We start from the raw sequence: 15,367 nt of genomic DNA on the forward strand, positions 1-15,367 counted from the left end.
CCACACGGCAGTGGCTATACTGGGTTAGCACGTTACTGGGCATGTATATATCGTCGTCTCCTAGCTAGTCAACAACTCAGCGCAGTATTCCATCGACCCGATAGTCCTACATTATCGTTTACCATAGCTATCAGTATTCTACAGCGGTCCGCACCGCTACAGAACTCATCGTGACGCGTTGTTGGCTGGAAGGAGAGATCTTCGAAAGCAGCTACAGAAGGCACAAGATGCGGTCGAAGAAGAAAGATAAAGCCGCGAGGAGCAGAAATTGAGACTCGAGGCGGAAAGGAAGCTTAAGAAGTATGTGGATGCTCAGAAGAAGATGGCAGCGCAGTTTGCGTTGGCCTAACGCAAGACGTGACCCACGTAAAATTGTCCTGGGATGCAGACAAACATGGTCCGGGAGTTGGGTGATACACACTGGAGGAAAGACGGATTCTCTTGGGTTCGGCGAGATTGAACATGCATAGAGAGTCTCTTACTATGGTAGCATACACATACAGCATGCCTCATACCGGGAATCGATAGGCACTGTGCTATGTATTATTATCCTCTCCTCTGCCTCCTTATATGTACGTAGGCCTTGATTGCATCATCGAAGTCTGAGTTTGAGAGCGTCTCCGACCCTGTTCCAGTAAGATCGCTCGGTCTTCTTGTTCAATGCTGCATACGCTACAGCAAAGATAACCCATATCTCGAAGCACGCACCGATGACCAATAATACTATAATCATTGGATGCACGATGACCATCTTATCGTAGTTGATCGACGTCGCAACCCAAGTATTAGATATGGAAACTGGAAAGGGTAATCAGAGGCTTTACGGGTATCGCAGAGTTGAATAATGTCCGAGAGAGCTCTGCTTGAGGTTTTTGGATGCAAATATAGGACAGCAGCGGAAGGTATGGTGATCTATGTCAAAGGATGGTACTTCAAGTGCGTGCTTCAATGATATACCCTTCGTAGGCCGCAAAATCCTCAGCTCCTCCAGCCCCTCTACAAGGAACGGAGAGCTGGACTCAGGCACCCCGGGTGCCGACTCGTGAAAATATGTGATCAGGCCTACTATGTTTGGTCAGCTCGTCTCTCGGTTGGTGACAATGAACCATGGTCCAGTAGCAAACCCGATGTGTTTTACCCTTCGACCGAGGTCCCTCCTCGGATTTCGACCCTAACCTGCGTCATTCGAACTCTCAAAATATTCCATGTCATCCTCAGCTTCAAAGCACACAAGTAAAACACTGCTGTAAACACATTCAAACATCCCAGGCCTGTTTACAATTCGAGATGGGCCATGCATCATCAGAAACCACAAAATTTCCTTCACGTTCCACGGAAGAGTCGGACGACTGGGCTCGCTTGCTTGAACAGAGTGGAAGCGCGTCCAGCATTCAACAACAAACATGGCTCCACCGTCCTACCGCTTCCGATGACATAGAAACCTTGCCTCCACACTCACCGTTAAACTCCACAAGACCTGCCACGGAAGACGAAACACCAACACGTCCTGTTACACCAATCCGCATCGCTATAAAGGACCTATACTGGGAATCGGCCATCGATGAAGATCTTTTGACCTCAAAGCCACCTTTTGCTCCATCGATAGCACACGCACGGCTCTGTCTGATACTTGAAGAATCAGACAAGACTGTCTTCGCAGGCAAACCAAAATGTGCCGTGTGTTCCACGGACTTCACGCCCGCGAATGTCCATCAACGTGTCGAGCATTTCAATACGTGCTGGAAAAAGCTTCGGAAAGCTGCAACCGAAAATGCTGGCATGACCGAACATCCGGATCCGTCACGGCTTGTTCTTCAACAATCGAATCCGCAGTGCCTAGAAAGTGCACCCACGACCAGAACGAACAACTTCTGCACCTTATGCTCGCTCCCTCTTGGCAAACTATCCTCCACCGACGCATTCGAGCACCGTATCCTCTGCCAACGCGCTCTCGCCACCCAACCAACCGTATGCCCACGCTGCGATGCAAGCTTCACCACCAATGAGGTTGACTGGAATGAACTACATATCGCAGAGCACATTCACAACTGCTCCACCCACCCAGGCGACGAAGGCTTCCAGTCTACGCAAGAAGTCTGGACCGAACGCCGCTTCACTCGGAAGGATTCTGCGAACTGCGCCCTATGCTCACAATCGCTGGAGCCCCTGGACGATGTGATGGCATTCCACCATCGTCGCAGCTGTCTGGAACGAAAGAGGCCTGTCTATTGTCCGGTGTGCTTCGACCCCCTCCCAATAATTACTGTTGGAGGAAAATGGAAGCCGGAAGACATTCTTTGGCACATTCACCAATGCCAGCGTGGCAAAAAGCTGTCAGTAATTGATAAGGATGATTTTGACATTCTGGAAGCGCGGTGCTTTGCCCGCATACAGAGCGTCTGGAGGATGTTCAGTCGAAATGTTGGCAGTGTAATTGGGCCCAGGAAGGGCTGGACGTTCCGCGAGCACCAACACTCCTACCGCAGCAAGATGGAAGCGGGTCGAGACAATACAGCGGGACTATACTCAACACCAAGCTCGAAGCTGCGGAACGTTGCGACGCACGCTGAAGACGGCGGAATCAGGATTGTGCAGAGTGTGAAAAGTAGAAGAGCTGTATGGAGCAGCATCGAGCGATTCCGTCGGTCAGCCCACTCAGTATACAAAATGCTTGAGCATAGGAGAATGATCAGCTGTACGAAGAGTGAGTATCAGACGGATGAAGTCGTGTACGATTGGGACAAGAACCGAACGATTACGACAATCGATGGACAAGATCACGCGATGCTTTGTGGTGATCTAGTCGCTAAAAGCACTGGAGGATCGAGTGTAAGTCTGAAGGTATGGAGTACCTTCATGAAACCGTCAACCCCGGAAGAAGAAGACGATCGTGGGCGTCCGCGAATCCGCACTCGAAAGTCAGGACGAGCGAGCCGGGTATCATCTCGCGAACGTAGAAGGCATCTAGCCGTGGACAAAGCAACGAAGGCAGGGATTCGAGTACCTCCAGGCTTCGAATTGCGCAGCCTAGGGCTGCACTAGAGCCACATGAGAAGTTGGATGTTGAAAATGATCAAAGGTTGTTTCCCTCCCAAAAGTAGACAGCTTTCGTATCTGAGCTTTCGGTGCGCGGAGGAGGGTAGCGATGAAGATGGAGATGCGAGTGAAGGTGAGGGGAAAAGGGGTGTGCACGTCCGACACGTTATGGGTTGTTTCGAAAAGACCAGGTACACCCCGTGACCTGAGCAATGCGAGCTAACCATTCTTTAACATCACCAAGACATAGTCTTCTACCTCTAGATTCGACAGGACTATGCAAAAGTCGACGTAAGGTAGTTCTATACAGGGGCTTGCATAGTATCTCATGTGCGCATACGTGCACACCCTGTTTGATGAGAGATGTGATGTGAACTGTCGATTGAGTAATATCGAGGAGGACGAATACCTACAGTGCGGAAACTGTTGAAGGGTTGAGATATTGATTGATCTGAAGAGCTATGGCAAGGATTGATCGGGACTATGTAGTAGAAGGGAATAGCAGTGAAAGGGTGGGGAAGCAAACTGAACTAACCGAATGAGGTGGACAATCAGTGCAGCGGACAGTTCGCAAACACTGCAACGGACCGCTGGTGAACAGAAACAGGCGCTTCGGCTTTCGCATTGCGTGGTGCGTTTGTGTTCGGGTGCGTGGATCGTGAGTGATCGGTACGCGTGTGCGGAAATATTGAAGGATTGAACTGAGGTTGTATTGAACTAAGCTGTGTGTGTTTAAATATATTGTGGTATCGATTGAGACCCTATTACCCTGGTATAGACTGTTCTGGACTAGCATGTTCCAGGGCCAGTATATAGTCGGCTTCTCCTCATGTCGGTATTCTCATGGCAGGTGAGGTACGGCAGGCAGTAGCACTCTAAACCGTAACAGTTTGCCATCTTCATCCCGCTTCTCAACATGTCGCAACTGCAAAGATTGCGCACACTCAGGGCAAGCGGTCAAATACCCTTGGTAATGATGAAAACATCATCACATCGAGGTTCGGACCATAAGATATCGTGCGCAGCGTTTTACTGGAACTGCCGCGAAGTTGAAGGGTGTGGTGCTTCCGGTATCACAAGTACCAAGGTATGGCAGGAGCCTGGACGCCTGGCCGAACTCGCCGCACATGCCAGTCAGCGGCGATGGGAACAAGGCTCGCAGGCTGGGCCACCGTCAGGTCAGCTACAAAGCGAAAGCAAGGTCAATTGAACATTTCAGGCGCAATTTGTTGTATTGAAGATGACGTTGAAGGTGGTTGAGGTAAGACGCTCTTGTCCCACCTGCATTGTCTTCCCCGCAGTACGTCAGTATCCGAGGTTGCTTCTGCAGCACATCAACTCTCAGGGCGTAGTATACCGCGCTCAGTGTCGCTTTTGTTCCGAAAACATCGACATACTTCACATCACCAAAACTATCGATCCATCGCCATCATGTCCAACCAGCAAACAGTCCAAACTAAAGGCATCTACCATGGCCTGCCAGTCTATCCTTCTGCGGTCACAGGTCTCACGGCAATCATCACCGGCGCAAATGGGATATCGGGAAACTACATGCTACGGGTCCTTGCTGAAGCTCCGGAGCGATGGACAAAGATATACTGCTTGTCGCGACGCCCACCTGCGATTCCAGACGGATTGCCAGCACAGGCCGAGCACATCGCCCTTGACTTCCTGAAAGAGCCAGAAGAAATAGCCAAAGTATTGAAAGAGAAGGGTGTGAAGGCTGATTACGTGTTCTTCTACAGCTATGTGCAAGTCAAACCAAAGGAAGGTGGAGGACTGTGGAGCGATGCAGAGGAGATGTGCAAGGTAAACAGTGAGTCTGACTTCCATCAAAACCTTTGGCAATATCAAATGCCGCCAGAGCTACGAAGTGGTGACTGATCTTGCATAGGCGCACTGCTGCGTAACTTTTGCTCCGCCCTTCCTCTCGCTTCAATCACACCCAAACGTATCATGCTGCAGACCGGCGCCAAAAACTACGGTGTTCATCTTGGGCCTTCAGCCATTCCACAAGAAGAAAGCGCGCCTCGAGTCACGCTTGAACCCAACTTCTACTACCCACAAGAAGACTTCCTCTGGTCGTTCTGTGCCGAGCATGGCATAGACTGGAACATTTGTATGCCAGCTGGCATCCTGGGTGCCGTGCCAGATGCAGCTATGAATCTGGTATTCCCATTGGGCGTGTATGCAACCGTGCAGAAGCATCTTGGTGAGAAGCTTGAGTTCCCGTCAGACCTGCAGGCCTGGGAAGCCAATCGGTGCATGAGCAGTAGCAAGATGAATGGTTACATGGAAGAGTGGGCAGTTTTGACTGAAGCAGCAAAGAATGAGAAGTTCAACACCATGGATGGCACCACTTTCACGTGGGGCAACCACTGGCCCAAGCTTGCCAGAAATTACGGCATCGATCACGAGCTTCCGAGTATGGATGACAGCGTGTATACCGTGGTCAAAAGTAAACATGACCCACCGCCACGAGGGTTCGGGCCGCCAGCAACATACCGCATTCGTTTCAGACTAGTGGACTGGGCGCGGCAAGAGAAGGTACAGAAAGCATGGGCAGAGCTTACAGCAAAGTACGGTCTCGTTACTGGTGACCTACAGGACATGGACATCGATCGGATCTTTGGCTTCACAGATGGGAGTCTCATGGGCACACCTTTGGATCTCACAATGAATAAAGCGAGGAAGATGGGGTGGCATGGATTTGTTGATTCGAATGACGCGATCAAAGAAGTGCTCAGAGAGTTCGTGAATCTCAAAATGTTACCACCGCTGCTCGATTAGCAGGTCAAAGTACGTCGTAACGAAGCCAATTACTGGTTATGAATACTAGCTGAGCACCTGAGCAGGATAGTTCTGGATGAATGTTGTCATTGACCGTATTGACATCTAATGTGCTGTGACTGTCTCAACTTGCACAGTAGTCTGCCCCTTCTCTGCAATGGAGTGACCATGAACTAACACGAATTCTGCAACGTTATCTTAGCTGGGGTGCGTAGCAGACTACCCTCGTCAAGTGTGTTACAAGTCAGGTATATATAGTCGTCTTCTCCTAGCTAGATAGCAACTCAGCGCAGTATTCCATCAACTCGATAGCCCTACATTGTCGTTCACCGTAGCGATCAGTGTACTACAGTGGCGCATGCCGCCACAAATGTAATGAGCTTCTAAGGTCTGCCAATGGTCGTGCAAACAAACTCAAGGTCTCTGGTGTTCGAGGCTCTTACCTCTGCCTGGAATTGAACGCAGGCTTGTGAGAGACCAGTAATCGCAATGGTTTCGACACTAGTCTAACCTATCTTGTGCAAGTATCATCCTCTCGGAATGAGAGCAACGACTCTTTCTCCAATTATTGGGGTAGTCCCCGGATAGGGGCATTGACAGTTGATTTGACCCCTAGAGACTGTGTTGCGTCTACCTCGTAGCTGCGCACCGTGTCCACTTTGACTGGGCCGGAACTCCAGCTTCTCAGTGAGGTAGTTCTTGGACCGGCCTTTGTGAAGAAAGCTCGACAGTCGGTGAGTTCGCATCAACTTCGTAACTGCACAAGGTATCGCGGCGCAGCTCTTGCTGGCCAAATGGCGGGTAGAGTTCTTGCTGAGTGGTTCTAGCCTCAGCCTGCCGCCGTTTTCGCCGCTCCAGAAACAGCAGACCCAAGGTCACAAGCAATGATGCCCCGAGCCCAGCACTCACACCAATTTGCGCTCTTTGAGTGCTGGAAGATCTCAGGTCTGGCAAGTCGCATGTGGTGCTCGATGGAGTCGAAGTGGCCGACAAATAAGGTCCCGTGGGTAGCAATGATGGAATAGAGATGTTATCCATATTCCATGGTCGTTGCACCGCGTACTCGTGTGTTAAATTGCCGATGGTGAATTTGTCCGAACTGCAACACGAGGCAGCGCCCTGGCCCGCCCCGCAGCAGGCTTCCCAAGTTTTATCCGGTTTGACGTCGCATATAGTGATAGTTATATCATCGCCTATCTTTCCTGACGTAAGATGTCAGCAATGCAGGACATTCGATTTGAAGGGAACGGCCATCAATAAACTAGCGAATGGATTTTGGACATACCTTCGCAGTATTTGTAGTATTTTGGACAGCCACTCGGAATAGTCGTACTGTTGAACCAGTCCTTGGCTGTGCATGAACCGATATACATAGGCCCGTCGCTACTCAAGCATAGCGTGTCTCCCAAGCATGTAGAGCCGATTCCACAACAGTGCGATATTGCTTTGACGGAAGGAGGATAGCAAGGGTAATATCCCGGTTGGACATGGTTGTAGGTGTAATAGCAGGGGCGTGAGTCAATTTCAGCATCAATCCTGCGAACAAAATGAAGGTGAAGACACAAAATCGAGAGCGACATCCGCCCAAGACTAGAGCTTGGTCGCCGTACGCACATGTCATGATATCCAGGCATCTTTGTGGTCAGCCTCGAGTAAACTGAAGAGAACGCTGGGGGAGAAAAGCCCGTTTAGTACGATAAGACATGCGTTCGCCGTTCCATGGCGGGCTTAAGTTCGAGCGGAACTGAACTGGTCGCATCAGAAGCAGAAGTGTATGCATGATGCTCCACCATTATATATGTGCTGGAGTGCATCTGGCCAGGCTGCAGTTCGCGCTTGAGTACCGTTGCGTTCCGGTGAACTTTGAGTTCCCATTTGATGGTGTAACCTTGTGGGACGTTGATAGCCAATGCGTATCGAAGATAAGCGAAGTATTCAAGACGATGAACCGGTGCAGCGTAGGCGAGCGCTCTAGCCTGCTTCAGTGACTATTGCGCGGCCCTTTTCAGCGAAACCCATCGCTTTTAAGAACTGACATGGTCCGTTGGAGCAATACGTAATAGCAGTCAGTTGCAGAAACAATAAAGCCACCGCCAGCAGAGTAGGCAGGTCACTTCTTGGGCATGGTCACCCATTGCTGAGCTTCCATGTCAAAGCCTGCCTCGCCCCAGGGCTTTTTGCTCCAGAATTGCTGAGTCGTGGTCTTGACGCGAGGTGTCAATGGCGTATACGGTCGACGAATACGGTCGCCTTGTGCAATCAAGAGTTGCTCGTGGGCGGTAGCAAGTTGGTGATCCTCTACAGCCTTGCCATGGACGAAGTACTGCACTCGGACAACACAGCCCCGCGCAAGGCGGCTTTCGACAAGGTCCCACAGCATGCCCAATGTGACATTTTGCCGACTTTGATCCCGATGGCCCCAACCATTTGCAGCTGCACCATCTCGATTGCACACTCTGCGGGCAATCCGTGATCCAACGCTCCCGGTAATCGACCGGTCGTGCATAAATTCGTGCCACCAGTCGATGTGATTTATGAGGGGGCTGCGACACCAGCATTTTACGCCATGAGGCTTCTTGTCGTGCAAATGCACAACGACTCGGCGCATGCATCGAAGTGTGCTGCGCCCAAGGGAACAGAGTAAGATCCGAAAGCGTGCAACTGGAGCCGAACTCCAGACGCGTCACGACATCCTCCGGCAAGCCTCGTTCCGGTGAATCTGGAAAGAGAATAAGTGCGAAATACGAATATACCATCGGATTGAGCCTGTAATTGAGTCTTTCACCTCAATGTGTTTCAAGAAAAGCTGTTCCTGTAGCGACTTGGATCTTGAGATGATGCCCTTCCAGTTGCGGCACACCATGGTGCAGTTCAGCAAAGCATGTGTAGAGCATCGGTTGAGGAACATGTCGACAAGCTCTGTAATCGAAAAGAGTCGATTGCAGGCAGCGGAGGGGGACGTGTTTAATTTCTTTGAATTAGACATAGCGAGACTAGAGGAGCTTTGAGTAACGAGAAACAGGTATTTGGGGAACGTTCAAAAAGTACATGAATTGTCTTCAGCGAACACAACAGGACCGAAGACATCTAGCCGCCGGTTCGGTAGTAGTGATCCTGCTGCATAACCTTTGTCTGAGGCTATCTTCGCGACGCATCGTCAACGAACTCGAGGGCGTTGTTTGAAACGGTTTCTGGAGTATAGAGGTCTCGTGTGCCATGTGTGTTAGTGCGGTGCTCTTTCTCGTTCTAATAAGCGCCTGCTCCCCTAGCTGCACCGCAGATACGCCATGTAAGAAGACTCTGCCACCAGGGGGTGCAGTAATTCCTGTCCCCTCGCTTCGATGAGGTAATTTTAACCCTAAACCATACATGTGAAGAGTAAGGTCTGATCGCTTCTTCTTCTTCTGTGAACGAACATTGCTATCAGCCAAGCGTTTCTTGTATCTCCTGAGTATTCTCTTTCCTTAAAAGCGTTCAGTAGGACCCAAGTGTGACTCGTCGGTAGAGTGTACCGCGTGCCAATAGTTCAGTATAGTATGATCCTCATGATCCCATCCATACTGTACTCTCAGTTTCTTATTGATCTCAAGAAAGTCATCAGTACATGCAGCAACATAAAGATGAGCGTCTTCTCTCACTGACAAATTATATTGGAGAGAGCAAGGAGCAAGGTGAACATCCATCTGAGCTGCGTGTATACTTAAGGGAACCTTACGATTGTGATTTTGCTCACCATCAATAAGTGCTTGAATCTTCTCTGACGGTACTGTGAAGGGACGACCAAGTTTACTTCGTCTTTTAGCTGCTGCACACTCCCTCACCCTTCTATCATCTCCCCAGTAAGCTCGATCCTTCACCCATCAACTTCCGGCACGTGCAGAGATGCCATGTTCATCAGCTATCTGATTGAGTGCAGGAGCATTTGGCGGCTCGTTACCCCCATATGTCGCCGTCGACGCGAGTCACCCCTCTCTTCTTCCTCCCTTCCCCCTTTGAGCAACGTGATCCGATACCACTGCCCTTTCCAGGACGACGACACCTGATCACGAACTTTCACTCAGCTTACTACTTCTACAAAGACCTCCCCTTCACATCGCAACAATACTGGATCAACGAACTCCACAGATCGCCCCGTGAACCAAACTACACGTCCATCTCGTATGCAGCGTAGCTGTATTATCCTGTGACGTACTTGCTCTGCGAGAACGACGACGGGTTGCCGCTCGCGGTGCAGAAGATGCTGGTGGACAGGGTGAAGAGTCAAGGTGTGCAGTTCACCGAAGAAATGTGCGAGGCGGGGCGTAGTCGGTATCTGATTATGCCAGGGAGAGTTCTAGAGGTTGTAGCGAGAGCACTGCAAGACGTGTGCAAATGAGACTTCATTGCAGGTACCACTGATACGTCAGGCTGGGCGTTAGTTGCGTAATCAAATGTCGATGCGAACGAGTACAACCGAGGAACAATATAGCATTGAATATGGCTTGCATGCACTATGATCTATCAAACTTTCTCCTTCTCGTCACCTACGATACGCATCTCTATAGGCTGAATATCGTCCTCACTAAACATGCGGCCCTTATGGCTCAGCGCCTGTTGGACCGTCGCATATACAGCAGTGACCCTCTTGCGCTCCTCATTACTCTTCTCGATCTCACTTACATCCTGCACCGCCCATCCGAACCTCGCAAACCTTAGCGCAACGCGCTCATTCAACCCCACGAGTCTCAACTGCGTATTCTTACCGCCGAATTTCTCGATGTCGGCCTTCAGATCCTTCAAAGCTGTGAGGCCGGTGGTATCGATGTTATGCATGCCGCTCAAATCTAGCACGACGATGCGGATCTGCACCGGTTCCTCGACAATCTTCGCCTTAGTCCTGAGTCTCGCGGCACGCTTGTCACCTGCGACACTCCAGTTGCGTTCCTTTTGGGCTTCGACTGTGACGACCTGGCCCGAGTTGTGCGTCTGGATGGCATCAAGGCACTGATTCTTGATGTAGTATGCGTTGAAGAAGAGCATCGACTGGTGGATGCGGAAGACTTGAGTATTGAGGGGCACGACAGTGCTGTTCGGGTTGGCGAAGCCGGCGTCGAGTGTAGTGATGCGGCGTACGCGATGGAACGCTTGGAAGAGGAGGTGGTAGCAGATGCTGAAGCCTACCGCTGTACCAATACCGACTTCAGACGAAACGAAGAGGGTCAGCCAGAAAGCAAGCATCGAGGCGATGAAATCCACGAGGGAAGTCTTCCAGTAGCCGTAGAAAACCTTGGGTGGGATGACAATGTGCCAGACAGCCGTGACAATGATGGCAGCGAGCGTGGCTTTGGGGATCCAGTAAAGTGCTGGGCTGAGCTTGAAGATGGACAGGATCACTACACCGCCGGCGATGACGCCGTAGGCGGGGGACTTGACGCCCGAGTCGGAGTTGACGGCTGTGCGAGACATAGCGCCGCCGACGGACATGGAGGAGAAGAAGGAGTTGAAGAAGTTTGTGGTGCCCAGGTAGACGAGCTCCTGTGCGGCATCGGTGATGTAGTTGTTCTTGCGGCCGAATGCTTTGGCAATGGCCAAGTGCTCGAGAGCAGCAGCGATGAAAGGGGCGATGGAGCGAGGGAAGACCTTTTTGATCAGTTCGCCATCGGGCATCTTTGGCGTCTCGATGCCGTTGGACTTGACCTTGCTCAATGCCCACACGGGGTCATCATCCCTGTTCTTGTTGATGCCGTATGACATGCCCGTGAACAGAATCAGCACGACAGCACTACGTCCAAGCGCTAGCAGCCAGACAGCTTTGCTCTTCTTGCCCCAGCGTTGACCCATCTTCTGCATCAGCACGAGGATGAGGATACCACCGAGACCGATGCCGGTGGTTGCACCATCCCATTGCGGTATCTTGGCGAATATATCGTGGATGATGTTCGCAGTGCCAGACCTGACGGTAATGCCGAAGAGTGAAGGAATCTGCCCAAGCATAATGACAATGGCGGCAGCGGAGATGAAGCCACTTAGTACCGGCACCGAGATGAACTCGAGAAGAAACCCAAGCTTGAGCAGACCGATAGCGAGCGAGTATATGCCAACAGACATGGCAACTGCAGAGGCAATGGCTTGGGCTGAGTAACCCTCATGGACTACATCGGCAACGATCTCGGCGGTGAGCAGCCCCATAAGGGATGTCGGACCAGTCGATAGATCTGTACGTGGTCAGAAGTTGGCCATCAAGAGGCTTCGAACACATATACCCTTGGATGTACCCATAATGAAGACAAGAAAGTTGGGTAGCCAACTAGACATCAGACCGTACTCGCCTGGAATGGTTGCAATCTTGGCGTATGCAAGTGACTGGGGAATCAACAGCACACCGACTGTGATGCCAGCGAGAGTGTCATTCAGCAGCCATCGTGGGTTGTACCTTGGGAGCCAGTGTACAACAGGAACTCGCTCAACGAGATACTGGGCAGCGACAGAGGGGGCTGCACGAACGGCCTTGCCGCCATAGCGAATAGTACGGTTGATGGTGATGTCTGTAGACAGAGCATGTGAGATGCGGCCAGGCATACGTTTGAAGTAATCCATGATGGTGACCAGCCACGTGGATGTGTAGAAAAGATTTGGAAGAAACGAGATGAGGTCAAAACAACAGTGAAGACGACCACTGTATAAATGCTGTCTTTGAGCTTCCAAGAGAGTATGTAGCACGATGTCCAGGGTCGAGATGCTATGAGGCGTACCCCACAAGGAGGGGTGCTGGCGAGCGTCAGGGGTTGGAGAGGAGGGGGGTTGATATCGCACCTACAGGATGAGTGGGCGCTACACCATCCTCTGCCGACGCAACATGGGTATATGTACGAGGCTCCAAGTGAGTGCCAGTCACACGGAACTACCAATGGTACTTGATGGGAGGTAGCGTGCCGAAGACAGCGCGTCGAATTAGGAAGTAAGCTGCATCGAACAGCTTGAAACGCCACCATCTGCCTTCCATGTGTGCATCCGAATCATGAGGTGTTAGGCACTAAGGACCAGGACATCGATGCGCGTCGTTCTTACTTCTCGGTAAGCAGGTGCAGCGAATAGGACGCGCTACTCGAACGCGCTACTCGAACGGAGTGTGAGTGAGAAGTAGATAGCAGTTGCATAGGGTCAGCATGGTTGCATGTGTTGCTAAGCATAGCTAAGACGACACCGACGCCGTGCAATCTTGGCCGCAATCTGTCAAAACACGCTGCTGGGTCGAGCTGCGATCTCTTCTGTGAGGAAGGAGATGATCTTGACAAGGGCCGAACAGTCGTTTTGGAGCACGCAGTTGTCGGTAAGGAGCAGCCTTCCGCAGGGCTTTACCCCGCATTATTCACACGACAGCTAGCTGCCGTCAGCCTCCCGCGCAACGACACTCGTTATGGCCGGACGCGAGCGTATCGAATTAAGCTTTAGGACAAGCTCCAGCGGCGATTGGCCAAGCATCCTTGTCGAATATCTCCCGCGCGGAACGTGCGTCGTTCCAAGGCGGTTTGGCAGCATCGATGCAGAAACAAGTTGTGCTGATCACACAGCTGGTAACGGCAGAATTCGGCAGTTGTGGGTCGTTTGATATCGATCCCAAGCTTGCGCCGTCACTGGCTGGAACAGTATGCGTTGCGCGGAAAGCACAGAGGCACGTGGTAGAGTAATTCCAGGTGGCGATCTTGCAGATTGGCGTTGACGACGAGATGCGGTGCTTGTGACGACTGTCGATGATAGAACACTGAAACGGCTGGTGGCAGTGTTGTTCAGGTCGGCACATCGTCCACACTCGATGCGGTTGCCGAAGTGTTACCAATGCGCTGTTCGGTGAATGAAATGATAAGAGGATCACGGTGACCCACAAACCGCGTGGAACGACGAATGAGAGACTGTGGGTAATTCAGGGTGGTGAGAAAGAGTTGAAGGCGATGTTGAAGATTGCTCCTCATCTTGCGGCTCGTATCTTTGCGATGCTGGCATCTGCATGCACCGACCTAAAACTGAGTCGAATCACCATTGACCATACAGCCAGCTGCCTCATCTGTAAAGAAGCCGCGAGTATCTGTACCCGTCCTGTAAACAACGCGTCGACGGAATGCATCCAATGGGAGCTGCCGATATGCCATGCGTGAGATCGTAGACGCTTAGCCGTTTTGGAAGGTGTTTGTCACCCGTCACCCGTCACTACCTTGTACGCGTCTAAGTAAGAACAGGCAAGAGAGGGGACGACGGGCCGGCTGCATTGCAGTGAACAGCAACAACGAGAGTAAGCCGAACTTATTGGATGAAAAGTCGGTGCCGAAGTTGCGCAGGCTTTTCTCCAGCTTCACCGAGCGACAGCCGGCCTTGATGGTTCCGGAGTTTGAGCAGCTGACAAGGCATTGGGCCGCCACTGTATGCTGAGAACGCTTCGCACTGGCGGCTTGACGGCTGAAGCAGTCGACAAGGCCAGGAGAAGGGCGTTATCGCAAGAGCCAAGCCACTGTAGACCAAACTCAAACCTAGCACGGAGCCAGAACTGGAAAGCCGAGTGTGTCTTGGAGACAAGCCACTGGCTCTCACACAGCCGTCAAATGCGAGGAGAAAAGCCATCTGGACAGTTGCCACCCATACCTCGAGGTCAAGACCGAAAACTTGCTCCAGATGAGATAGTCGCTCAGCCATTTAGTGCGGTGTACGGCTCGGCGTTGATCACTGTTCTGGGTGCGACAACATGTCTGAACAGCGCCATGCGAACGCAGCTTTGAGGCCAGGCAGTCTTGATCGTCGTGTAATGAGGTGTTAGTCGCAGGACACCCACCCAAGACAAAGCAGTGATCAGCCAGAACGGCTTCGTCGACATGCGGTAGTAGAAGCGACTGCCGGACGTATGCCCTCTTGGAAGTCTGGACCCATCGTGAAGGGAAGACGCCAACGGTCGATTGTTGGACAGCAGCCCATTCGCGGTTGCGATCGCCAGGTATGCATGAGGTGAGTTGCACGGTACTGTGGGCTGTTGAAGCTCCGTTGGTGTTGTAGCATGGCAATTGGTTCCTTCAGTTGGAGTCAATTTCTGCAGTCGAACATGTCGACGGTATGAGTGCGATAGGGCGCAATCTTGAGACGGGACGCCGAATTCTGTGAAGCTGCTAGCAGATGGAATGCATGGTTTCGTAGGGACACAGCCCAACTGGCGTGACGACGCCGAAGGACTTGAAGTTGCCAAGCCAAAAGGAAAGCCGCCATCCATGTTGATGCTCCGAAGGATGCCGCCCGCCGCAGCGATCCTTCACGGCGGCACACGCGTGGGGACCATGTCAAGATGAATACAACGACAAGAGAGAGCAAGCATGACACAAGACACGAGACACAAGACACGACACACGACACACGACACACAAGACACGAGACAGAGACACGAGACACAAGAGTAAGAACGGGTGAGAATCCTAAAGGAGACACAAGAAAACAAACGGACACAGAAGGCTCGAGAGGAGAGATGCGAGCAGAGAGGCGTGCTTTGGAGCGAGTGGAGAGCGAAGGCGGATCGTCGGAGGTGCAC

At 51.6% G+C, this 15,367-nt stretch overlaps 6 protein-coding genes across 6 annotated transcripts; 2 read left to right on the top strand and 4 right to left on the bottom strand.

The window, feature by feature from the left end:
* Positions 1 to 1,287: 1,287 nt before the first annotated feature.
* Positions 1,288 to 3,042, top strand: BU25DRAFT_422091 (uncharacterized protein; the record flags this gene model as incomplete). The annotated part of the gene is made up of 1 exon (XM_033708132.1): positions 1,288 to 3,042. One exon carries the CDS (start codon positions 1,288 to 1,290, stop codon positions 3,040 to 3,042), a length of 1,755 nt encoding a protein of 584 aa, XP_033561418.1.
* Positions 3,043 to 4,418: 1,376 nt separating this feature from the next.
* On the top strand, positions 4,419 to 5,826 carry BU25DRAFT_393960 (NAD dependent epimerase/dehydratase family protein-like protein; the record flags this gene model as incomplete). Its single annotated transcript, XM_033704720.1, has 2 exons — positions 4,419 to 4,852; positions 4,931 to 5,826. The coding sequence occupies exons 1-2, from the start codon at positions 4,468 to 4,470 to the stop codon at positions 5,824 to 5,826; spliced, it is 1,281 nt and encodes a 426-aa protein (XP_033561419.1). The 5' UTR covers positions 4,419 to 4,467.
* Positions 5,827 to 6,510: 684 nt separating this feature from the next.
* BU25DRAFT_422093 (uncharacterized protein) lies at positions 6,511 to 7,460 on the bottom strand (the record flags this gene model as incomplete). Its single annotated transcript, XM_033708133.1, has 3 exons — positions 6,511 to 7,028; positions 7,112 to 7,362; positions 7,441 to 7,460. 3 exons carry the CDS (start codon positions 7,458 to 7,460, stop codon positions 6,511 to 6,513), a joined length of 789 nt encoding a protein of 262 aa, XP_033561420.1.
* A 476-nt stretch (positions 7,461 to 7,936) lies between these two features.
* BU25DRAFT_431786 (uncharacterized protein) lies at positions 7,937 to 8,812 on the bottom strand (the record flags this gene model as incomplete). Its single annotated transcript, XM_033708676.1, has 2 exons — positions 7,937 to 8,369; positions 8,580 to 8,812. 2 exons carry the CDS (start codon positions 8,810 to 8,812, stop codon positions 7,937 to 7,939), a joined length of 666 nt encoding a protein of 221 aa, XP_033561421.1.
* Positions 8,813 to 10,326: 1,514 nt separating this feature from the next.
* BU25DRAFT_342522 (sulfate permease) lies at positions 10,327 to 12,402 on the bottom strand (the record flags this gene model as incomplete). The annotated part of the gene is made up of 2 exons (XM_033702915.1): positions 10,327 to 12,020; positions 12,069 to 12,402. The coding sequence occupies 2 exons, from the start codon at positions 12,400 to 12,402 to the stop codon at positions 10,327 to 10,329; spliced, it is 2,028 nt and encodes a 675-aa protein (XP_033561422.1).
* Positions 12,403 to 14,205: 1,803 nt separating this feature from the next.
* BU25DRAFT_71403 (uncharacterized protein) lies at positions 14,206 to 15,267 on the bottom strand. The gene has a single exon (XM_033712042.1). The coding sequence runs from the start codon at positions 15,053 to 15,055 to the stop codon at positions 14,483 to 14,485; it is 573 nt and encodes a 190-aa protein (XP_033561423.1). The 5' UTR covers positions 15,056 to 15,267; the 3' UTR covers positions 14,206 to 14,482.
* Positions 15,268 to 15,367: the final 100 nt, after the last annotated feature.

The sequence above is a fragment of the Macroventuria anomochaeta genome (genome assembly GCF_010093625.1).
Source record: "Macroventuria anomochaeta strain CBS 525.71 unplaced genomic scaffold BU25scaffold_18, whole genome shotgun sequence".
NCBI lineage: Eukaryota > Fungi > Ascomycota > Dothideomycetes > Pleosporales > Didymellaceae > Macroventuria > Macroventuria anomochaeta.